This window comes from Podarcis filfolensis (genome assembly GCF_964270895.1).
Source record: "Podarcis filfolensis genome assembly, chromosome: 16".
In the NCBI taxonomy this organism is placed as follows: Eukaryota; Metazoa; Chordata; class Lepidosauria; order Squamata; family Lacertidae; genus Podarcis; species Podarcis filfolensis.
Genome location: NC_139620.1, coordinates 20,998,461 through 21,022,215, shown reverse-complemented (window position 1 = coordinate 21,022,215; position 23,755 = coordinate 20,998,461). Strand labels below are relative to the sequence as shown.

Genomic DNA, 23,755 nt, shown 5'->3' with positions numbered 1-23,755 from the left:
ATTGCACAACAGGTTCAAGGCGAGATTGAACAGCGAGAAAGGGGTGACATAAACTTTTGAAACTTCCCTCCATGTCCCAGAATACAGTGCAAAATACATCCCAGTTACATCATGAATACATTAAAGAGAGGTTGGGTTACACAGATTACATCATGAATACATTAAGAAGAGGTTGGGTTACACAGGATTAACATATGGAGGAGGGAGGGGGGAATATGCAGAGCTGGAGATATGCGCAGATAAGCACATCCTGATAAGAAGACAATGGTCCATGTACTGGCATTTCCTGGAGGAAAGGCTTGGCAGAGTGATTTGACAGGATTAGGGTCTTGACACCTTGCTTGAGGGATTATGGAGGACAGGGGAGGTGTGATGGAGTCCTAGAGAAATTGAGCAAATTGGCACGTTGATTTTCTATGAATTTTATAGATTTTAGTCCCTTTTGACATTGACAATTGGAAATAAATTGATATATTGTAGCGAAGAAGAAGGTGAAGAAGACATGCCTCCCCTTCCGTATCACCAGCCTTCTGAGGAGCAACTCTGCAACTCTGCAACTTTGCAACGCAGGACTGACGAGAGCCGGTTCCTAAGGTTCCTTGAGCACTGCCCCTTGGCACTCTTCCTGGTTTCCTCCTCCAAATAAACTTTGCTCGCACAGCTGAGGGTGGCAGGAACTTTCTGCGAGAGAGAAACTCCTCTGGAACGGGAGAGAGAAGCTCATTGTTTCCTGGGGAGTCCAGATTGTGAGGTACCTCTTCAGTGGTGGACGTGGCCACTTGGGATGGATGTGGGAACTGGGGATCCTCATAGGCTGAATTTCCTAGGTGGGCAGTGGGGGAGGGAAGAATAGCCTGTGCTTCCTGTTATTTGTGTACTGATGTGGCCAGAATTTTAAAACAGCTGATTTTAGAGAAGTGGAGAACTCATTTCCTTAGTAGGAAAACAAAAGATTTGCAGGGAAATGTTGTTTGGCTTGAAAAGGGAGTGCCAGGCAGATACTAAATGCTGTGGAAGGAATTATGTTCCCCAAGGTCCAGGATCATAGCTGTCAACTTTTCCCATTTCTTGTGAGGAATCCTATTCGGGATAAGGGAATTTCCCTTTAAAAAAGGGGAAAGTTGACAGCTATGTCCAGGATGCCAGGTGAGGATAGGAGTTCCAGGCTGCATATGAACTGTAAATTTTAAAGCATGTGACTTCCCCCAAAGAATCCTGGGAATTGTAGTTTCTTGGGGCCTTGGGGGAATTGTAGCTCTGTTTGGGGCGAGCTACGGTTCCCAGGATTCTTTGGAGGGGCAAGTAATATGCTTGAAAAGTATGGCTTGTACACTGTATAAGTCTAACATTAGGTGGTGGCGTGTCTGGCTTTTTAGAGGCCCGTCCTTGACTTGCAAGAGTCTTTTGTTAGAAGGACTGTGGTCCAAGGCTGGTTTAAAGGCAGAGAACCCTTAGGAGGGAGATCAGCCAGGGTAGACCAGCCTGATGTCTTCCATCAATAGTTAGTCCCACTAGGGCAACAGACTCATCACTCTGACACATGGGGCATCTATCTGGTCACAAGTCTTCCCCACTGTGGTGTGATGTACAGTGGTACCTCGGGTTACAGACGCTTCAGGTTACAGATGCTTCAGGTTACATATTCCGCTAACCCAGAAATAGTACCTCAGGTTAAGAACTTTGCTTCAGGATGAGAACAGAAATCGTGTGGTGGCAGCAGGAGGCCCTATTAGCTAAAGTGGTACCTCAGGTTAAAAACAGTTTCAGGTTAAGAACGGACCTCCGGAACGAATTAAGTTCTTAACCCGAGGTACCACTGTATTGTTAAATTATAGCATTTACTTGAGAATGTAAGAAGGGCCTGCTGGATCAGGCCAATGGCTCATCTAGTCCAGCATCCTGTTCTCACAGTGGCCAAACAGATGCCTGTGGGGAACCTGTAAACAGCACCTGAGTACAAGAGCACTCTTCCCTCCTGTGGCTTCCAGCAACTGGCATTCAGAAGCATTGCTGCCTCTGACCATGAAGGCAGAACAGAGGCACCTTGGCTAGTAGCCGCCAACAGCCTTGTCCTCCATGCATTTGTTTAATCCTCTTTTAAGGTAAAGGTAAAGGTACCCCCTGACGGTTAGGTCCATTGCGGACGACCCTGGGGTTGTGGCGCTCATCTCGCTTTATTGGCCGAGGGAGCCGTCATACAGCTTCCGGGTCATGTGGCCAGCATGACTAAGCCACTTCTGGCAAACCAGAGCAGTGCACGGAAACGCCGTTGACCTTCCCACCGGAGCGGTACCTACAGTGGTACCTCGGGTTACAGATGCTTCAAGTTACAGATGCTTCAGGTTACAGATTCCGCTAACCCAGAAACAGTACCTCAGGTTGAGAACTTTGCTGCAGGATGAGAACAGAAATTGTTCAACGGTGGTATGGTGCAGCAGCGGGAGGCCCCATTAGCTAAAGTGGTACCTCAGGTTAAGAACAGTTTCAGGTTAAGAATGGACCTCCGGAACGAATTAAGTTCTTAACCTGAGGTACCACTGTATTTATCTCCTTGCACTTTGACATGCTTTTGAACTGCTAAGTTGGCAGGAGCTGGGACTGAACAACGGGAGCTCACCCCGTCGTGGGGATTTGAACCGGCGACCTTCTGATCGGCGAGCCCTAGGCTCTGTGGTTTGGACCACAGTGCCACCAGTGTTCTCTTTTAAAGCTGTCCAAATTGGTGGCCTCTTCCAAATTTGCATTGGATGGTGTGCTTGCAGAGCGCCGGAACACGGGAAGCTGTCCTATGCAGATCCTGACCGTTGGTCCTGCTAGTTCATTATTGCCTGCACTGACTGGCAGTGGTTCTCCAGGGTTTCAGGAAGGGGGTCTCTCCTGGAGATGCTCAGGATTGAACCTGGGAACTTTCCCATCATGGTCTTTCATCTTCGTTGACAATGGAAGGCTGGTGGGCAAAAGCTGTTCATTGCAGCAGCTGAGAAGCTTTTGCAGCAAAGTGCTTGGAGGAGATGCAGGATATGAGAACCTTATGGCAACCTGGGAGCCTTTTATAACATTTAGTGTTAGACAAAGTGGCAATTTAATACCTCTGGAGTCCCAGAAGTCTTTTGGGAAAGATTTATTGCCACTGCTACTTTCATCGCTATCTAAGGACACATGATCTATGCCATATATTTAAAGCACTATTAGGCTACTTTAACAGTCACAGAGAATCCTGGGAACTGTAGTTTGTTGCAGGTCTTGGGAACTGTAAGGTCTGCGAGGTCAGCACCCATAACAAGCTACAGTTCCCAGAATTCTTGGGTGGTGGTGGGGAACCATGACTGTTAAATAGTGCTTTAAACGTATTGCATAGATGTGACCTTAGTTACTTTCCTGCCTTTGGTACTCTAGATATTTTGAATTTTCAAATAACAGGCATTGTTTTGTTGTTTTAATTTAAATTCAGTTTTTAAAATAAATAAATCAATATTGGGAAGGAGTGCACTGGAATTCTGGCTAGGACAATCCGAAGGTGTCTTATACTGAACCAGGCCATTGGCTTTCCAGGATTTCTTCTTGGGTTGTTAGTTGCACAGGCTGACACAGCTGTGACTCTCTCAGTGCGTAAAGACCAGACCTTGATAAGAGCTTGCAGATCTATTCACAGTCCTTAGCCCGGCTGCTGTGGTTTTGCTCTGCCTCCACAGCTGCAGGCAGTAACGCTTTTGAATATCAGTTATCAGAAGCCACAGGAGGGCCCCATCCTGGCCTTACAGGACTTATCCCAGGATACCCTAAACCGGAGGAAAAGCCTGCGCCCATGCACCCAGCGTCTCCAACAAGCAGGGATCAAATACCGATGGGGCTTCCCCTTCCGCCTCATTGTAACAACTAATACAACACAACACACGGCCACCAACATATCTGAGGCCCTGCAACTACTAAAGAACCTTGAACTCGACCTCCCACCGGAATGGCAACCGACAAACCCACCAAGTGACAGCCCCAACCACGAGGAAACAACAACAAACAACTGGACGACGGTACAGAAGAAAAAGAAACAACAGAAGCGGCACAACAACGCAATCCAATACAGGCAAGCATCATGCTCAGAACCGTCCCGCCGGCCATACGACACAAGAAACCAGACCAAGATTAACCAAACCAATTCATCGCAGATGGACAACCCTACAACAACAACCCCAGCTGAATGAAGCAACCAGGAAAAAACCACAAACTGAAGGACTGGTGATTCCCCCCCGTTTCCCCCTCTTTTCCTCCAAAACATAGATTTAGTTAACACCATCAACATCCCCCCCAGCCCCGCACCCCCACAGAAATCCTCACCCCAACACCAGTCCAGACGACCTCAACCACACTCCCCATCACCCACACCTTCAACATCCCCATACTCCATACTAAGGAAAAACAACTCCAACCTCAATAACACAACCCACAATCAGGCTAAAATCTGACACCCAACCAGCACTATGGTGGCACCAGAGCGTACCAGCACCCACATCCCCACCCCAACACACCAACAATGTTGCTCAAAACATTGGCAACATTGCTTATGAACCTTATACTTGACAGCGACGTTACAAAGTCAATTCACACTGTCTCGCTGATCACCCCCTATCGCAGACAACAGGGGGGATGGCCTGTCCTTGAACACGGCCCTCCACACCAGCTGAGACCTAGGACCAACCGGCTAAATGCCAGATGGCCCCAAATACCCCAAACAAACACCTATATGACTACATATAGGAAACTCTCCACAACTTACCCCCTACTCTTTAACCCAAATCTTACTCTAACCCCACTAGCCCCCCACCCACCACACCCTAGGTCAGCGCAACCCCACTGGTTCTTTAAACAACACGAAGAGAGAGACACAAGACAACCCGAACGGGTTGGCAGGGAATCACCCCACATAATAGATAAGCAAGATGGCTAACCTTAAAGCAATTACATTAAATGTGAGGGGGCTGGGAAACCCCATCAAAAGAAAGCGCATCACCTCATACATAAACACCATGAAACCACACATCACCTTCCTACAAGAAATACACAACCCACCCAAAGGCAGCAAACTCCTGAGCGACCCCCGCTTCAGTCAACAGTGGGTCGCACGAGGCTCAGGGAAAGCACGTGGTGTAGCCATAATACTTAGTAGAGACCTGAACTTCACTGCCACAACAGTCCTCAAGGACAAAAAAGGCAGATTCATTTTCGCTAAAGGGACACTAGACGGCAAAATCAAACTGACAATCGGCTCCATATATGCCCCAAACGCGAAACAATTAGAATTCTTCCAGAAGACACTAAACAAATTCCTCTCCTTCTCTGAAGGGGAAGCAATCCTAGGAGGGGACCTCAATCTAAATATGAAAGGCATATCCCTGAAAGATATCCACCCTACAACCCCATGGGCAACCTTCCTCCGAAGGAAACCTCCAACAACTAGGAACTCTTACAAATTACTAAAATTGCTAAAAAACAGGGGTCTCTATGACATCTGGGGTGAGCAAAACCCGGGAGACATCAGCCATACATTCCAATCGGGACGCCATGATACAGTGTCCAGACTGGACAGCATTCTACTCACACAGGGTCTGATCCCCTCAGTGGAATCAACAAACATAGGTAACATTAAAATCACAGATCACGCCCCAGTAGAAGTCATCGTTAAAATAGGAGAAGGAACACAAACCACCCCATCATGGTCCTTCAGCCCCATCCTAACTACAAACAAACAAATTAGAGAGAATCTCACAAAAACCCTCCAAAACTACTTCGAGGAAAACGATGTAGACAATATAACAACCCCCCTCCTATGGGACGCAATGAAAGCGGTCACCAGAGGAGCTTGCATAAAAGAGAAAACATTCCTTAAAAAACAAACCACCTCAAAAATTAGCAAAATAGAACAAGACATCACAGTCCTCTCATCACGCTACAAACAAACAGGATCTAAAAAACTCCTCAAACTTATAGAACAAAAAAGGAGAGAACTAGACTCCTTAGAAATCAACAAAACAATGATCAACATTCTATACTCTAAACAACGTTTCTATGAATATGGAGGGAAAACCTCCAGATTACTAGCAAATAGATGTAGGAAAAAAGCACTCAAAACAAGAATACACTGCATCACCAAAAAAGACGGCAACATAACATTCTCCCCCAAAGAAATAATCTCAGAATTTGCAGAATTCTACTCCAACCTATACACCTCCCATAACCCACCAGAGAGGGAAATAAAAAAATTTCTAGCAGGACTGACCATGCCTACCCTAACTGATGAGGAACAGGAATTAATGGACAGCCCTATCACCCCAGAGGAAATAGATGCAGTCCTCAAAAATCTGAAACCACACAAAGCCCCAGGCCCAGACGGCTTCACAGCAGAATTCTATAGGAAATTCAAAGAACCCCTGATGCCTTACATGACCCGCCTATTCAACGACATCATAAAAGGGGGTCCCATCCCCAAAACCTGGACCCACTCCAAAATAGTCTCCATCCCAAAACCACTAAAAGATAGCCTCAAAGTAGAATCATACCGCCCAATCTCATTAATAAACCAAGACTACAAGATATTCACATCAATCTTGGCCAACCGCCTAAAAATCTTCCTACACAAGTTAATAGCCCCAGACCAAACTGGCTTTGTCCCTGGCCGCAATATAACAGACCCCATCAGGAAACTACTGAACCTGATCGAACACAGCAAGGCAACCAAACTCCCATTGACAATTATGTCCTTAGACATCCTCAAAGCCTTTGATTGCTTAGAGTGGAAATACATATTAGCAGTTCTAACTAACATGAAATTTGGCCCCAACTTCCTACAAATCCTCAAACAAATATACTCCCAAGCCTCAGCAAGATGCAGAACTAATAATATGGATTCTAATACTATAGCTATCCAAAGAGGCACGAAACAAGGATGCCCACTGTCTCCCTTCTTATTTATCCTGGCTCTGGAACCCTTAGCAATCCGCATCCGAGCAGCCACAGACATCAAGGGAGTGGAAATAAAAGGCAGAACCTATAAATTAGGGCTCTTTGCAGATGACCTAATGGTCACAACACCAGACCCCATAAGCACAGCAACCTCCCTAATCAGAGAACTCAACACATTTGCAATGGTGTCGGGCCTACAGGTAAATTTCACAAAGTCAGAAGCTATGTGCTTCAACACCCCTCCTCACACCCAAAAAGAACTCACGAAGGTCACCAAAATAAAACTTTGCCACACCAAGTTCAGATACCTAGGGGTACAAATAACCAGAAATCTCAATAAACTGCACCTCCACAACTACAAGCCCCTGTGGCGACAAATTAACAAAGACCTAAAGAGATGGAATAACATGAATTTCACTCTCTCAGACAAAATAGCCATGACCAAAATGATCACACTCCCAAAACTAACCTACCTATTCCAAACCCTCCCAATCTGGATCCCCCCAACCCAACTCCGCAGTTGGCGAAGGAAACTACACTCTTTTATCTTCTCACATAAAAAACCAAGAATAAGCCCCAAATGCCTGCACCTCCCCACCTCAGAAGGAGGATGGGGAATCCCCAACATAGAAGCATATTACATTGCCAACCAAATACGACATATAATCCCATATATACTCAAAGATGAGACAAAACAATGGGTACACCTAGAGAGGGACACAATTGAAAATACCTGCACCACAGCATACCCACTCCTCCCAAACAAACTAAAGAAAATTTCCACAACACTCAACAGGTACACACAGACCATGCTCAAAGCATGGAAAACACAAATAGGCAAACTATCCCCAACCCCATCCCCACTAATCCCCCTGGCGTACCACCCATTATTCCACCATGCAGCACAAAACCTCCAGATAAAAACCTGGCGAACCAAAGGCTTATATCGCCTAATAGACTTTTATAAAAATAACAAACCTTTGTCAACACAAGAAATACAAGACAAACTAGAAGACACCCAAATGCCCTGGTTAACACAACACCAACTACATGCCCTCTTAAACAACCCAACAGTAAAATTAGCAGCAACTAGGCCCCTGACAACCTTCGAAAACCTCCTCCTAACAACAAAGGGAAACAGTAAAGGGACGGTATCCGCAATATACAAAATAATACTCCAAAATCCCACAAACCCCCTAGACGCAATCAAAAAACAATGGGAGAATGACATAGGCTATGAGATTAACCCCACGCAATGGACCAGAATGTGGTCTAAACCTCCCTTTAAATCCATATCAACGAAAAGAAAAGAACTCACACTGAAACTCACCTACAGGTGGTACCTAACACCAAGGAAACTAGCGCTAATACGCCCAGGAACCTCACCAAAATGCTGGAGAGGGTGCACCTCCACAGGCACATACCTCCACATGTGGTGGGAATGTCCCAAAATCCAACTATTCTGGGCAACAGCCATACGAGAAATATGTAAAATAACTAAACAAGTATTAGATATCACCCCAGAATTGGCCCTACTAAACATCTTCCAAGACAACAATGCCCATTTACACCACAAAGAACTCATAACCCACCTACTTTCAGCAGCCAGAAACACCATAACCAGACACTGGAGAGACCTGTCAGGAGTAAGCATGGACCAATGGTACCAAATAGTATGGGAAACAGCCCTACTGGAAAAATTAACTAATAAACTGAAACTGACACGGGGACAAACAGAAGAAGACACCTTCACCCCGGTATGGCTCCCCTTTATCACATACACAGCCCAACAAGACAATGACAATAATCCACCAACAGCATACAAATCAATATGGCTAACCTGATCCAAAACACCCACCCACCTCACTCACACACGAAAACAAAGATCACCACAGCCAATCACAAACAAACAATCACACCCTACGCCAACCCCAAACTCTCTCACTACCAAAGGAACACAAGTGAACAACACAAACAACGCTGACACCAAACTCTACATACACTAAGCATAATAGAAACACTGCCACCCGACCCCACCCCCATCCATCTTCCCTCTCTCCACCCCCCCTTTCTCTTTTCTTTCTTTTTTCTTCTCCCCCTAATGCCTCAACAAAGGAAACGGATTTGTAAAAATGTTACATGGGAAAAAAAAAATACGAGGCATTACACTTCTGTAAAACAAGAAAATCCTAAATAAAATATTAATTGCAAAAAAAAAAAAAAAAAGAAGAAGAAGCCACAGGAGGGGAGAGGACTCTTGTGCTCAGGTCAGGCTTCCCAAGACGCATCTGGGTGGCCACTGTGAGAACAGAATGCTGGACTAGGTGGGCACTGGCCTGATCCAGGAGGGATCTTCCTTTGATCTTATGTTTGAAGGCCAGAGCAGTTTCAACAATGAGTCCAATTCACCAATGGTGTGGTGAGCTCTCCCTTGGTGGAGATCGTCACACAGTCAACTGTGTTTGGCAAACAACAACAACAACAACAACAACAACAACAACAACATATTATTTACCGTATTTTTTGCTAGTAGAATTCATGCCAAACTCCTGAGTTATGGAATGTCTCCCTCAGATTCCCTAAAACTAGACCAAATCACTGCTCAAAGACTGATCCGCCAAAGACTGGATGACATCGATTTACAGCGAAATTATACCCTGGGGGGAGGTGTTTGTTTGCCCCAGAACATTGGTATCACTTTAACTTACTGTGTTCCATCATACCTCTCCTCCCTTCCGACTGTTACCCATAGACTGGCCTTCACCAAAGCGAGGTTTAACGTTTTTCCCTCCAATGTCCTGAGACATAGATTCTCAAAGGGCCAAGCCCCCGCCATGTGCGAATGTGATAAGGTGATGCCGGAGTCGCTCCAGCACATTATGTTCACTTGCCCCTTGTTTAATGTGCCACGGGCAAATTTGTTGGGATCAATCATACAGAAACTAGAGGGTACCCCACCAAAATTCCACCTTGCCCAAATCTTGCAGGACAAGGATACCCACACGACCCTGAAGGTGGCTAGGTTCCTGGTTGCTGTCCTTTCCCAAAAGCGACGCCAAGGAGCACTACAAGCTAATTAAGGCGTAGTACACCTTTCCATTTTATAGTATTTTATTGTTATAGTGGTGTTTTAGCGACTGCTTTTTTTTTCCCCTACGGCACAAGCTGTTATTTATGTGTTGTTTTTACCTGTATGGGCCTATGGCCGTAATAAATGAAATTTCATTTCATTTCATACCGTATTTTTTGCTCTGTAAGACACACATTTTCGCCTCCAAAAATTAAGGGGAAATGTGTGTGTTATGTACTGAAGTTCTCACCCTGGGCCAGCAGGGGGATACTGTAGATAGTTATGCAAATAAGGGATCGAAAGTGACGTTCAGTGATTGGATAGTTAGAAAATTGTTACAGTTACATTGTACTGGAGCTCTATATATGCAGGCTGACTGAACCCTTCAGTTCAGTTCTGTCCTGGCCTGTGAATAAACAAGAGCTGTTTGAAGAATCGCTGTGTCGTCTGATATGTTCACCCACAACTTAACAGTGTGTGCATCTTATGGAGCGAATGCAGGCTCCATGGTTTCAGCGAAAGCAACACAAAGCCTCCGAAGCGCAGTGGGAGCGCTCCCGCTGCACTCCGGAGGCTTCACGTTGCTTTCGCTGAAGCCAGGAGAGCAAGAGGGATCGGTGTGCACTGATCTCTCTTGCTCTCCTGGCTTCGCTTCGCTGGAGAGGCGCTGCGCAGCTTTCCCTCTCTGCGCAGCGCCCCTTCAGCAAAGCGGGAGAAGAAAGGGAAGGGGCTCTGTTTCTCCTGCCGCTTCGCTGAAGGGGCGCTGCGCAGAGAGGGAGAGAATTTTTTCCCCTTGTTGTCCCCCTCTAAAACTAGGTGCATCCTATGGTCGTGTGCGTCGTATAGAGTGAAAAATACGGTATACTTCACCCATCTGGCTGGGTTTCCCCAGCTATTCTGGGCGGCTCCCAACAGAATATTAAAAAACACAGTAAAATTAAAAAGATGATAAAACATAAAGCATTAAAAACTTCCCTAAACAGAGCTGCCTTCAGATGTCTTCTAAAAGTCAGATAGTTGTTTATTTCCATGACATCTGATGGGAGGACGTTCCACAGGGCAGGCGCCACCACCGGGAAGGCGCTCTGTCTGGTTCCCTGTAACTTCGCTTCTCGCAGTGAAGGAACCGCCAGAAGGCCCTTGGAGCTGGACCTCAGTGTCCGGGCTGAACAATGGGGGTGGAGATGCTCCTTCAGGTATACTGGGCCGAGGTCGTTTAGGGCTTTAAAGGTCAGCACCAACATTTTGAATTGTGCTTGGAAACGTACCGGGAGCCAATGCACTAGGTCTTTTATTTCCATCACCAAGCATTCCAGCTAACCTCCATCTCTCCACTTCTGTGTTTTAGGCAATCTCCATGACAGCAACAGGGGACCATTTTGGTGGCAGGGATGGAAAACCATTCCACGTTGTGACGCCTGTCCTGGAGAGCATCGCCCTTTCCGAAGCTGCAGGCACCAAAGTCTATATGAAGATGGAGAATGTCCAACCCGCGGGTTCCTTCAAAATCCGGGGCATTGGTTACTTTTGCCAACAGGTGAGTGGCTGCCAAGTACCCTGGAGGTTCCTTTGTGGAAGAACAGCAGCTTGGACCATGGGCAGCTCCCCAATACAAAACAGCTGATCTTTAAAAAAATCAACCAACAAGGCAATGTGGTGTAGTGGTTAGAGTTTTTGGCTACAAGCTGGGAGACCAGGGTTCAAATTCTCACTCAGCCATGAAGCTCACTGGGTGAACAACTCATTTATTATTTATACCCCACCCATCTAGCTGGCTTCCCCAGCCACTCTGGGCGGCTTCCAACAAAATATTAAAATACAATAATGCATCAAACATTAAAAGCTTCCCTAAACAGGATAAAATGGGGGAATGTGTGTTGGCAGGTAGAGAACCACATGCCACAGGAAAGAGGGGATAAAAAGGTACTAAATAAGTGCAGAAATAAATAATAAACTACGTAAGAGAGTCACAAATATGGGGATCTAACCCTGTAATGGTCCAGGATAACAAACTCTGACCCATATCTGCTCAGGCAACACTGTTACAGGGCTTAATAACACGCGGCACACTGTGCTCATTTGCAAGCATATCTTCCAACCTGATGTATATTATCACAGTAACACAATGTCCTATCTGCATAACACAAATAGAACATGCCAAAATAAAATAAAATAAAAGGACACATTTTTGGCTCAGAAATGGCAACATTCAGAAACCAGGGGAAGGAAAAAAGGGGGGAAAGGTGAAAAAAGAAACCAGAGGAAGGTCGTTTAAGTCACCCAGGAGGAGAAACTGGGCTCAGCCCTAGAATCATAGAAACTGTGGAGCTGTAAGGGACCCAAGGGTCATCTAGTCCAACCCTCTGCAGTGCAGGAATCGCTGCTGTCATTTCATCTAAATAGGGAGCTCCCTGTGCTTCTAATAATACTCTGCAAGTTTCCATATGGCATTCTCCTCCAGATCAATGCATTCTCACACCTTCCCCTCTCTCAGCCTGAACTCCCTCTCCTGTTCATTTCAGGTTGCCAAAAAGGGCTGCCAACACCTGGTTTGTTCATCAGGTAAGTAAATATCCATGTGCCTTTTCGGTCCTTCTTTCAACATCCTTTTTTATAATAATTTTTATTAATTTTAACATATTAATTATCATACATACAACAAAACTTCACATCTTTTACAATCTTTTTGGACTTCCATCAGCACCTCTGATGATCCACCATTCTTATCATTTCTTAAATTCACATTGCCTTTAATTATCTTAACTAACAATTCTCCTCTTTATCCATTGTTGCGATAATTCAAATAATTCACCTCACAAAACTTCTTGCAAACCTACAAACGTAATCTGATCATCACAATTACTTTTCAAATAGTCCGTAAATTTACACCAGTCTTCTATGAATCTCTGATCCCACCGGTTTCGAATTCTTCCTGTTAATTTATCTAATTCTGCATAGTCCACGGTTCTTCTTTCAACTTCCAATGTTTTTCTTGTAATTGTCAGGAAAGCCCAAACAACGCCCTGTGTGTGACTTAGTTATTCCTCTTGACCTTGATTCAGTTTGTACGGTGTATTCAGAGGGCCTGCCCTGCCATTAGGCAAAATGAGATGACTCCAAACTCAGGTGGCAGATGCAGATGTGGTGGTGGTTGTGCAGCCCCCTGTATATTCCTCCCAATCACCCTGACCCGTCTGCACTATACATTTAAGGCAGTATCACCTCACAATAAACAGTCATGGCTTCCCCCAAAGAATCCTGGGAACTGTAGTTTGTTAAGTGTGCTGAGAGCCATTAGGAAGCCATATTCTCCACGCAGAGCTACAATTCCCAAAGTGGTTTAACAGCCAATCCCTCTTCCCAGAGAACTCTGGGAATTGCAGCTCCGTGAGAGAGTTCCCATAATTCTTTGAGGGAAGCCATCACTATTCAAAGAGATATCTTATAACAGAAATCACTGGGTTAAAGCTGGACCAAAAGTCCAGAGGTAGCATTATTACCAATTTACATTGGGTTGGAAGGTTCGTAGGCTATGAAGGACTTGCTCACAAATTTATTATCAGCTGCATGAATTATGATAGCTAGGAAGTGATAGGGGCAAGCAGAATATAAAATGGAAGAATGGTATAAAGAGGTGTGGGATATAGCTATTAATGATAAAGTAACATGTGCCATTAAGGTAAGATGGGGAATATGCAGGAGAAATGATTTTGAGGAGATATGGAAGGAGTTTGTAGAATTTGTACTGTTAAAATGGAAAGGGGTCAAACCATCGCAAGAGGTGTTGAAATTTTGTGAGGTTGGATAGTTACAGTGGCATGGTCTCGGTGGCGGGGTGCACATTTTTATTCTTATTTATTTATGATTATTACTTTGTAAATTTTTTTTTTTAAAAAAAGGTATCTTAGTGTAAAATGGGGTCATATCCTCCCTTGGCATGATGAGGAGTGAGGAATGGGCAGCAGTGTGTGTGTGCCACAAGCCCCCTAATCTAGTCTGGGGTCCTCAGGTACAACATAGGCCGCTCTCCTGTGGCCAGTATTGAAGGTGCCCTGTGTTGCACCAAAACTGTACTTCAACTCTGGTGGAAATGTTTTCCTCTTCCCTGCTGCCACTCATTCTTCGCAGGTGGAAACGCTGGACTTGCTGCAGCATATGCTGCCCAAAAACTTGGCATACCTGCCACCATCATCGTCCATGGAAGTACTCCACTGTCAACGGTGAATAAACTAAAGAAGTTTGGTGCAGAGGTGGAGATCTTTGGGAAGGTGAGTGGAGGAACGTGTGCCGAATGCTTCTGAATCACGGGTAAGGTTGGAGCAGACCTGGTGTCACTGCCGGGCACACTTGGGCAGTTGCCAGTGCCCAGGCACACTGAGAGGGCCCATCCCTGATGTCTAACCTGGGTGGCAGGGGGACCCAGTGAAGGAAGATGCCCTCCAGGACAATTGCCATGGGTCCCCTCATTCAGCTGGTGCTGAATTGGATAATCAAGGTCTCCTCTCATTTCAGTGGAGGTCTTCCTGTTTCTTGTTCCGGTCCTGAGAGATCTGCATTGGCTCCCAGTACGTTTCCGAGCACAATTCAAAGTGTTGGTGCTGACTTTTAAAGCCCTAAACGGCCTCGGTCCTGTATACCTGAAGGAGCGTCTCCACCTCCATTGTTCAGCCTGGACACTGAGGTCCAGCTCCAAGGGCCTTCTGGCAGTTCCCTCATTGCGAGAAGTGAGGTTACAGGGAACCAGACAGAGGGCCTTCTCAGTAGTGGCGCCTGCCCTGTGGAACGCCCTCCCTTCAGATGTGAAGGAAATAAGCAGCTATCTTCTTTTTAAAAGACATCTGAAGGCAGCCCTGTTTAGGGAAGTTTTTAATATTTAATGCTGAATTGTTTTTAACACTTGATTGGAAGCCGCCCAGAGTGGCTGGGAAAACTCAGCCAGATGGGCGGGGTATAAATAATAAATAATAATAATAATAATAATAATAATAATAATAATAATTGTTGTTGTTGTTGTTGTTGTTGTTGTTGTTCCAGCAGGTGTGGGACGATACTGAAGAAAGAGCCAAGAAGCTTGCTGAAGCTGACGGCTGGGTCAAGATCCACCCTTTTGACCACCCATTGGTGTGGTAAGGTCCTTGGGAAGTAAATTTTGGGAGAAAATCCCCTTTGGGGGCCCAGTAAAGAGGCTCACACCAGATTCCTAATTAGTCAGACTTTATTCAGTACAGTGGTCCCTTGGTTCTCAAACTTAATCTGTTCCGGAAGTCCATTCCAAAACCAAAGCTTTCCAAAACCAAGCACGTTTTCCTGTAGAAGGTAATGCAAAATGGATTAATCTGTTCCAGACTTTTAAAAACAACCTAAAACAGCAATTTAACATGAATTTTACTATCTAACGAGACCATTGATCCATAAAATGAAAGCAATAAACAATGTACTGCAGTCACACAATCAATCAATCAATCAATCAATCAATCAATCAGTAGCTCAACTGGGTTCCACACAGTCACAAAAACAAAACAAAAAAGAGCCACAAAAATGAAAACACAAAATAAATAGCAAAAACAGACTTCAGTGTAATACTCGAAACGGAAGTGTGGCACTCAAAACAGAACCATAACACTCAAAAAGGAGCATGTTCGGCTTCCGAAAAGAGTTCACAAACCAAAACACTTACTTCTGGGTTTCCAGTGTTTGGGTTCCAAGTTGTTTGAGTTCCAAGGTGTTTGTGAACCAAGGCACAACTGTAACACATTTCTGGACAGAGTCCAAAGAAGTCTGTGAGAGCAGTCCCATTAGCACACACTCTACTATAGGAATAAATACATCATATTGGCTGTTTATTCTCTAGCCAATCCCCTCCTGCCACCCCGGCACCTCATAATCCATGGGTACGCAAACTAGGGCCCAGGGGCCAGATCTGGCCCAATCACCTGCTAAATCCAGCCCACGGATGGTCCGGGAATCAGCGTGTTTTACATGAGTAGAATGTGTCCTTTTATTTAAAGTGCATTGTTGTTGTTTTTCCAAAATATAGTCCGGCCCTCCACAAGGTCTGAGGGACAGTGGACCTGTACCCTGCTGAAAAAGTTTTCTGACCCCTGTCATAATCTCTTCATCCAACCATAGTCCTTAAAAACACTTGCTTAACCCAAGTTTTTTGCATGAAGAGCCCTCCTTGTCCCTTATTTGGACTTGATTTTCACTCTGTCAGATAGGTTCCTCCTAAACTTGTTCTTACCTGTTTTGTATTTAGGATGCACTCTTGTGTACCTGAAACTGACCTCACCGATAATGTGTTTTGCAGAATTTCCACCATAGAATCCATAAGAGGTTGTTGTATACTGGGCTCTCTGTCAAGTAGATGGGGCTCTCCACACCCATCTAACTCAAGAGTCCTTGTTGGGGACATAGAGTTGTACCCTTTCCACCTACTGCTGGGGCCCAGTTGGTCCAATTTCTGTTGGTTCAAAAACAAATGAGGAACAAACAGGTAGAAACGGTTGTGCTTTATGTCCTTGCTGTTTGAGCTCATTCATTCTTCATTTCCCCTAAATGCTATATTTTGTTGTGATCAGCACCTTGGAGAGGGACCTAGGGGTGAGTTTCAGGACCATGGAGAGCAATCCTTAAGCTGAGGTACAAGGTATAAGTTGTCTCAGCACTGTCCTGGAACATCAGGACGATTTTTATAGCCTTCCTTGGACAGTGGATACTGGGGGACAGGGAGCAGTGACAAGGTGTCAGAGGATGGAACTGTGTGTGCCATGTGGATTCCACTGCACTCCCTTAAATACTTTTCTGCCCTCAGGGATGCAGCAAGTCCCCTGTGAAGCCTTTAGGACTTTTTAGTTTGAAGGAAAGGCAAGTAAGATGCAGCATGTTAGAAGGTAGAAAGTGGACAGAGAATTTTTCTGCCTGTCTCATAACACCAGAACTCCTGAACATCCAATGAAAGTGAATGTTGGAAGATTCAGGACAGTACTTCTTTATGTAGAGCATAGTTAAGCTATGGAGCTGGCTCACACAGAGGCAGTGATGGCCACCAACTTGGATAGCTTTAAAGGGGGATTGGACCAGTTAATGGAGAAGGCTATAAATGGGTGTTAGTGATGGTGGTATGCTTTGTCTCTACTGTCAGAGACAGTAATGCTTCTGAATATCAGTTGCTTGAAACCACTGGAGAGGAGAGTATTCTTGTGCTCAAACCTAACTTGTGGGATTCTCACAGACATCTGGTTGGCCACTGAGAACAGCATGCTGGACAAGATGGGTCATTGGCCTCATCCAGTAGGCTTGTTCTTAGCTGTCCCATCGCCAAGCAAGATTTAGCTACCAGTCTAGTCAGCTTCTGCCTGCACGACACCCTCTTCTCCTTGCCTCCAGCAGCAAAATATCTTGGGCCATCTGTGGCTCAGAGCATAATAATAATAATAATAATAATAATAATAATAATAATAATAATTTATTATTTCTATCCTGCCCATCTGGCTGGGCTTCCCCAGCCACTCTGGGAGGCTTCCAAAAAAATATTAAAATACTGTAATACATCAAACATTAAGAGCTTCCCTAAAGAGGGCTGCCTCCAGATGTCTTCTAAAAGTCTGGTAGTTGTTGTTCTCTTTGACATCTGGTGGGAAGGCGTTCCACAGGGTGGGCGCCACCACCGAGAAGGCCCTTTGCCTGGTTCCCTGTAACCTCACTTCTCGCAGTGAGGGAACCGCCAGAAGGCCCTCGGTGCTGGACCTCAGTGTCCGGGTAGAACGATGGGGGTGGAGACGCTCCTTCAGATATACTGGACCAAGGCCGTTTAGGGCTTTAAAGGTCAGCACCACACTTTGAACTGTGCTCGGAAACGTCCTGGGAGCCAGTGTAGGTCTTTCAAGACTGGTGTTATATGGTCTCGGCGGCCGCTCCCAGTCACCAGTCTAGCTGCTGCATTCTGGCCACAAATGCCAGTCTCTCAAAGATGTCTCTTCTCCACACAGGAAGGGCCATAGCACTATTATCAAGGAGCTGAGGGAGTCCCTGGATTCCAAGCCAGGAGCTATTGTGCTCGCTGTGGGCGGAGGTGGGCTGCTGTGTGGGGTGGTGTCTGGTCTGCAAGAGGTGGGCTGGCAGGATGTGCCCGTCATCGCCGTGGAGACAAGAGGTGCTGACAGCTACAACGCAGCCCTCAAAGCAGGACGGCTCGTCACTCTGCCTGACATAACCAGGTGAGTTGTGTGCACTGGAGATGGCAGCAACCCCAGCTCGAAGGAAAGAGCTTTGGTGTTGAGACGAAACGTTCTCCTTCTTTCTTCTCCTCCCTTAAAGAAAAAGAGTTTGGACTCCTGAAAACTTCAGGGTTATCCTGAACATGCTGGTGCTTCCTTCTTGTCCCCCGGGGTCCCTGTTTTGGGTTCACCTGTTAGCACTCCCCACCTGAGTTTGCCATTAAATGGACTTCCCCGTCTCACTTCATAGAATCGGAGTGTCACAGTCCAGTTCATGGGCGATCAAAGTCCTGGCTGGGGATGTCGGGACTGGGGGCAAGATGGCGGGGTGGGAGCAGGAACAGGAGCCCAGAAGCCAGGAGTCAGGAAGTCAAGGGTCTGAGGACCAAGAAGCAAGGAGTCAAGGAACCAAACGCAACAAGGCAGGGAACATGTTGCTGTGGCAAAGAGCCGAAGGGAAAATGCAGACCTTATATCCCATCCCAGCTCTTGCCACCAGGTGCTGTGAGTTACCAATTGGCCTCACCTGTGCAGCCCCGCCTTGTCTCTTCAGAACAAACTTAGGAAGGCCCCAGTCCTGCAAAGTCCTATTGTTCACAGGGCCTGGCTCCTGCACGCACTTCTGACACAGATAGTTGGAAGGGGCCCTGAGGCATCTAGTCTAGCCCCCTGCAGTGCAGGAATATGCCGCTGTCCTGTGCAGGGATCGAACCTGCAACCTTGGCATTCTCAGCACCTTGCTCTAACCAACTGAGCTACCGTACCTAAGCTAATCTTCCTCCTCCTATTTTTCTAGCTGTGGTACAAAATGTAGGCTGGTTCCAATAAGCTGCCTTGCTGAAGCAAAGCAGGATCTGGGTCTCTTCAGTGCCTCAGTGGAGACCTCCTGGAACCCCTTGCTATACTGTCTAGAGTTCCATCCTGGAAAAGGGTTGTTTGTTTGTTTCTAGCATCCATACCCAACTTTTCAGCCAAAAAGTCTCCCAGAATGTAGAATCACAGAGCTGTAAAGTTGGAAGGGACCGCATGGGTCATCTAGTCCAACCCCCTGCAATGCAGGAATCTTTTGCCCAATGTGGGGTTCGAATCCATGATCCTGTGTTTAAGAGTCTCGTGCTCTACCAACTGAGCTGTATGACAATCAGTTAAAACGAGACAGCTCTCTCTGCCCACAAGCTTACAATTAAAAGAACAACAACCCACGTCACACAAGGGGAAATGGGCAGGGTGTGTGGAGAGGGGGCTGGAATCAAACTTGGGCAACAATTCTTGAACAGTTGTTATAATGCATGGGTAGGCAAACTAAGGCCTGGGGATCGGATCCAGCCCAATTGCCTTCTCAATCTGGCCCATGGATGGTCCGGGAATCAGCGTGTTTTACATGAGTAGAATGTGTCCTTTTATTTAAAATGCATCTCTGGGTTATTTGTGGGGCATAGGAATTCGTTCATTATTTTTTCCCCAAAATATAATCCGGCCCACCACATGGTCTGAGGGACGGTGGACCTGCCCACGGCTGAAAAAGTTTGCTGACCCCTGTTATAATGAGCAACTGGTGCAGTTCAGGGGCAGGAGGTACCCGATGCAACAGGTCTTTTAGTGAAGCTGATAGGATGAGCCCCACTTCCCACGTCTCCCACTGAGGCAGCCTGATGGATGTCTGCCCTCAGCTGGCAGCTGAGGGGATTAGAGTCCCAGTGGAGCTGGTCTGTCACATCACAGATGATGACGACGATGGTGATGATGGCTATGAATTGTATACCACTCATACCCGTAGGTCTCAGGGTGGTTACAACATAAAATCAGAACATAAAAACACAAAACAACACATAATCAAAACGGAAACAAAAACAACCCAATAACCCCTCACCAACACAGTTTTTAAAGGATGCCAATCAACCAAAGAGGAACATTTTTGCCTGGCAAGCACCTGAAGTTGTATAATAAAGGCGCCAGGCAGACCTCCCTGGGGGGGAGCATTCCACAGACGGGGAGCCACTGCAGAAAAGGCCCTGTTCTCGTGTTGCCACCCTCTGGACCACTCATGGAGGTGGCACACGAGGACAGGCTTCAGAAGATGATCTCAGGGTCTGGGTAGCTTATATTAATTTTTTTTGTGATACAATATGTACAAACAAATAAACAAGGGAAAGTACATATTGTGTCTCAAATTTCAATTCATAGAGTCTCTCCCCCCCCACCCCCCGACTAACTCATGACTCCTACGCTCCCGCCTTCCCTGGGCATGGGTGCAAACTTACCTTGCTCTTTACTGTCCATTCTGCAGTGTGGCCATGTGCCTGGGAGCCAAGACAGTGGCACAGAGGGCTCTGGATTGTGCCCGTGAGTGTTGCATCATCTCTCATGTGCTAGATGATGTGGAAGCAGTGAAAGCCATCGAGCAGTTCCTGGGTGAGTTTTCAAGGGTGTCGTAGACAGTGATTCCCCCCCCCCCCCCCGTGGTTCTGATGAAAGTTGCCACCCCAAACAATTCATATTAACTTTATTTTATTTTTAAATCACTGACCACACTTGCAGGCTCCACATTAAATGCGATGCTAACCCTGAAACACTGGAAGCATAGAGGTATGGTGAAGGCAGGCAACTGGTAGGCAGACAGCTCCCTCTAGTGGCTTGTAGGCGCTCTCGTTTTATACCGCATCAGACAATCTGTCAGTAGAGATCATAGAGATAATTCATAGGTTCCCAAACTTTTTCGGGCCACTGTCTCTTTGCTTTCATAAACTCATCCCCAGTGCCCCAACTTTTCCTTACAAAAAGGCATTATTCAGAATAGAATTAGTGGATAGAACAATAAATAAAACCAACTAACAGATCCTTCTGGGATTTGGGATCAGGGCAGCTGGTCAGGAGCTGCTTCTGCTATTTACCGGTATTTGGTTTTTCAGATTAAAATTTTACAGTCACATATTCAACATACAACATAAAAACAAGATTCCAAAGAATCTCCTGGACTTCCTTCCTCCCCTTTGTGAGTTCTATTGTTAATCATTTCCTCCTGCATCTTTTATGGTAATCCAAATCTTTTACCTCTCCATTGTATTCAAAATTCACCACTAAACTACAAGTGTCATTCCAATCCTACTAACGATTTTAACTGTTTACGATGGTTTTTAAGATAAATTATAAATTTCCCCGTTCCTTATTAAAATTTTGGTCTTCCTGGTTTCTGATTCTTCTGGTCATTTTAGCCATTTTGGCATCACCCATTAACTTCATCTGCCATTCTTCTCTGGTAGGAACTTTATCTTCTTTCCATCTCTGGGCCAATAACATCCACGCAGCCGTGGTCGCATACATAAATAGTCTTTTCTGCTCCCGTGGGATTTCAGCACCTAGTATTCCTTTGGTGGTTTTTTTTTTTAATAGAAAAGGTTATTTTAAACATTTTTTCCAACTCATTATACAGTCATACCTTGAGTTGAATGTGCTTCGGGTTGAGCGAGTTAATGATGTCACGCGCATGCGCGGAAGCGCTGTCTTGTGTTCCATTCGGGATGCGAACGGGGCTCTGGAACTGATCCCATTCGCATCCCAAGGTACCACTGTATATCATTTCCCAAAATTCTTACATTTCCACCATATATGCTGAAAGGTGCCTTCTTTTTCCTTACAGATAGGTAGCCGTGTTGGTCTGCCATAGTCAAAACAAAAAAAAATTTTTCCTTCCAGTAGCACCTTAAAGACCAACTAAGTTAGTTCTTGGTATGAGCTTTCGTGTGCATGCACACTTCTTCAGATACACTGAAACAGAAGTTTCACAGCTATCTGCCAACCACCCATTCCCACCACCCTTCTGAGTAATACCCCTCCCCACCTTCTCACTATATAGAAGGATCTGGCAACTTCTGTTTCAGTGTATCTGAAGAAGTGTGCATGCACACGAAAGCTCATACCAAGAACTAACTTAGTTGGTCTTTAAGGTGCTACTGGAAGGAAAAAATTTTTTTTGTTCTTTTTCCTTACTCTACCAGCTTCTGGTTTTATACATTTTTTGCTATTTTACTGGGAGTTAAATACCAACGATACATCATTTTCACTTACTCCTTTATTTCTCACCCCTTTCCAGATGACGAGCGCATGTTGGTGGAGCCTGCCTGTGCTGCCACCCTGGCTTTCCTGTACTCAGGCTACCTCCAGCAGCTGCAGGAAGAGGGGCGGCTGAGCCGGCAACTGGACTCCATTGTCGTTATTGTCTGCGGTGGGAGTGCCATCCACACCAAGGAGCTCCAGGCCTTGAAGAACAAGCTGGGGATGGAGTGAAGGAGGCTAGCTCTTGACATGCTGGCAAATGAACATATCGCTGGCCAGGATATTTTTTAGTGCACTTAGAGCAGGGGTGGGGAAGCTTTTCCAGCCTGAGGGCCACCTTTCCTTCTGGGCAGCCTCCCAGGGGCCACATGGCAGTGGTGGTGGCAGAGTCAAAATCGGGGAGAGCAAGGGAAGCAAACTTTCCCTTTGCACAGGGGGCTATTTTCTACACACACACACAAACACACACACACACACACACACACACGCACACACACACACCTCTATCCTCTATCCAGGCAGGCAGGGAAAAGGCATTATTAGTGCTCAAATGCATTTTCCACCTATGCCAAGTACCGTATTTTTTGCTCTATAAGACTCACTTTTTCCCTCCTAAAAAGTAAGGGGAAATGTGTGTGCGTCTTATGGGGTGAATGCAGGCTGCGCAGCTATCCCAGAATAGCCAGAATAGCAAGAGGGATTGCTGCTTTCATTGCACAGTGATCCCTCTTGCTGTTCTGGCTTCTGAGATTCAGAATATTTTTTTTCTTGTTTTCGTCCTCCAAAAACTAGGTGCGTCTTGTGGTCTGGTGCGTCTTATAGAGTGAAAAATACGGTATATTGGGTGGTGTTCTTCCCTCTCCCAGAGCTACAATCCCTAGAGTTCCCTGTGAAGCAGGATTTGTTTGTACAACCACACAAAGCAATAGAGGTCTTCTCACAATTCTTGGCATCCTTAACAAACTACAGTTCCCATTATTCTTTAGGCGCGGGGAAGCCCTGACTGTTTAAAGCAGTATGGTCCTGCCTTTATATGTATAGTGCAGACAAGCCTCTTGGGCTTGCTGATAGGAAGGTTGGCGGTTCGAATCCCCGCGACGGGGTGAGCTCCCATTGCTCTGTCCCAGCTCCTGCCAACCTAGCAGTTCGAAAGCACGCCAGCGCAAGTAGATAAATAGGTACCGCTCAGGCGGGAAGGTAAACGGCGATTCCGTGCGCTCTGGCACTCATCACAGACCTCCGTGTGCCAGTAGCAGTTTAGTCATGCTGGCCACATGACCTGGAAAACTGTCTGTGGACAAAAGCCGGCTGCCTTGGCCTGAAGCGAGATGAGTGCCGCAACCATAGCTGTCAACCTTTCCTTTTTTTGTGGGAAATTCCCTTATTCCAGTGCCGTTTCCCGCTGCTTCCCGCTGCTATCCTGGATTGTTAGATATCCCGTAGACTGTCCCCAGGACAGGTG

General features: G+C 46.0%; 1 protein-coding gene across 1 annotated transcript; it reads left to right on the top strand.

The window, feature by feature from the left end:
- Positions 1-608: 608 nt before the first annotated feature.
- Positions 609-22,889, top strand: SDSL (serine dehydratase like). Its single transcript, XM_083590526.1, has 8 exons — positions 609-751; positions 11,373-11,561; positions 12,547-12,586; positions 14,153-14,292; positions 15,062-15,150; positions 18,013-18,240; positions 20,528-20,652; positions 22,331-22,889. Exons 2-8 carry the CDS (start codon positions 11,382-11,384, stop codon positions 22,522-22,524), a joined length of 996 nt encoding a protein of 331 aa, XP_083446652.1. The 5' UTR covers positions 609-751; positions 11,373-11,381; the 3' UTR covers positions 22,525-22,889.
- Positions 22,890-23,755: the final 866 nt, after the last annotated feature.

What these genes read in the sequence shown, in the direction of transcription:
- SDSL (XM_083590526.1), top strand. Translation starts at nt 11,382, where the DNA reads ATGACAGCAACAGGGGACCATTTTGGTGGCAGGGATGGAAAACCATTC. An exon ending in TTGGTTACTTTTGCCAACAG is followed by an intron (nt 11,562 to 12,546) that starts GTGAGTGGCTGC and finishes TGTTCATTTCAG; the next exon opens with GTTGCCAAAAAGGGCTGCCA. An exon ending in AGGTGGAGATCTTTGGGAAG is followed by an intron (nt 14,293 to 15,061) that starts GTGAGTGGAGGA and finishes TTGTTCCAGCAG; the next exon opens with GTGTGGGACGATACTGAAGA.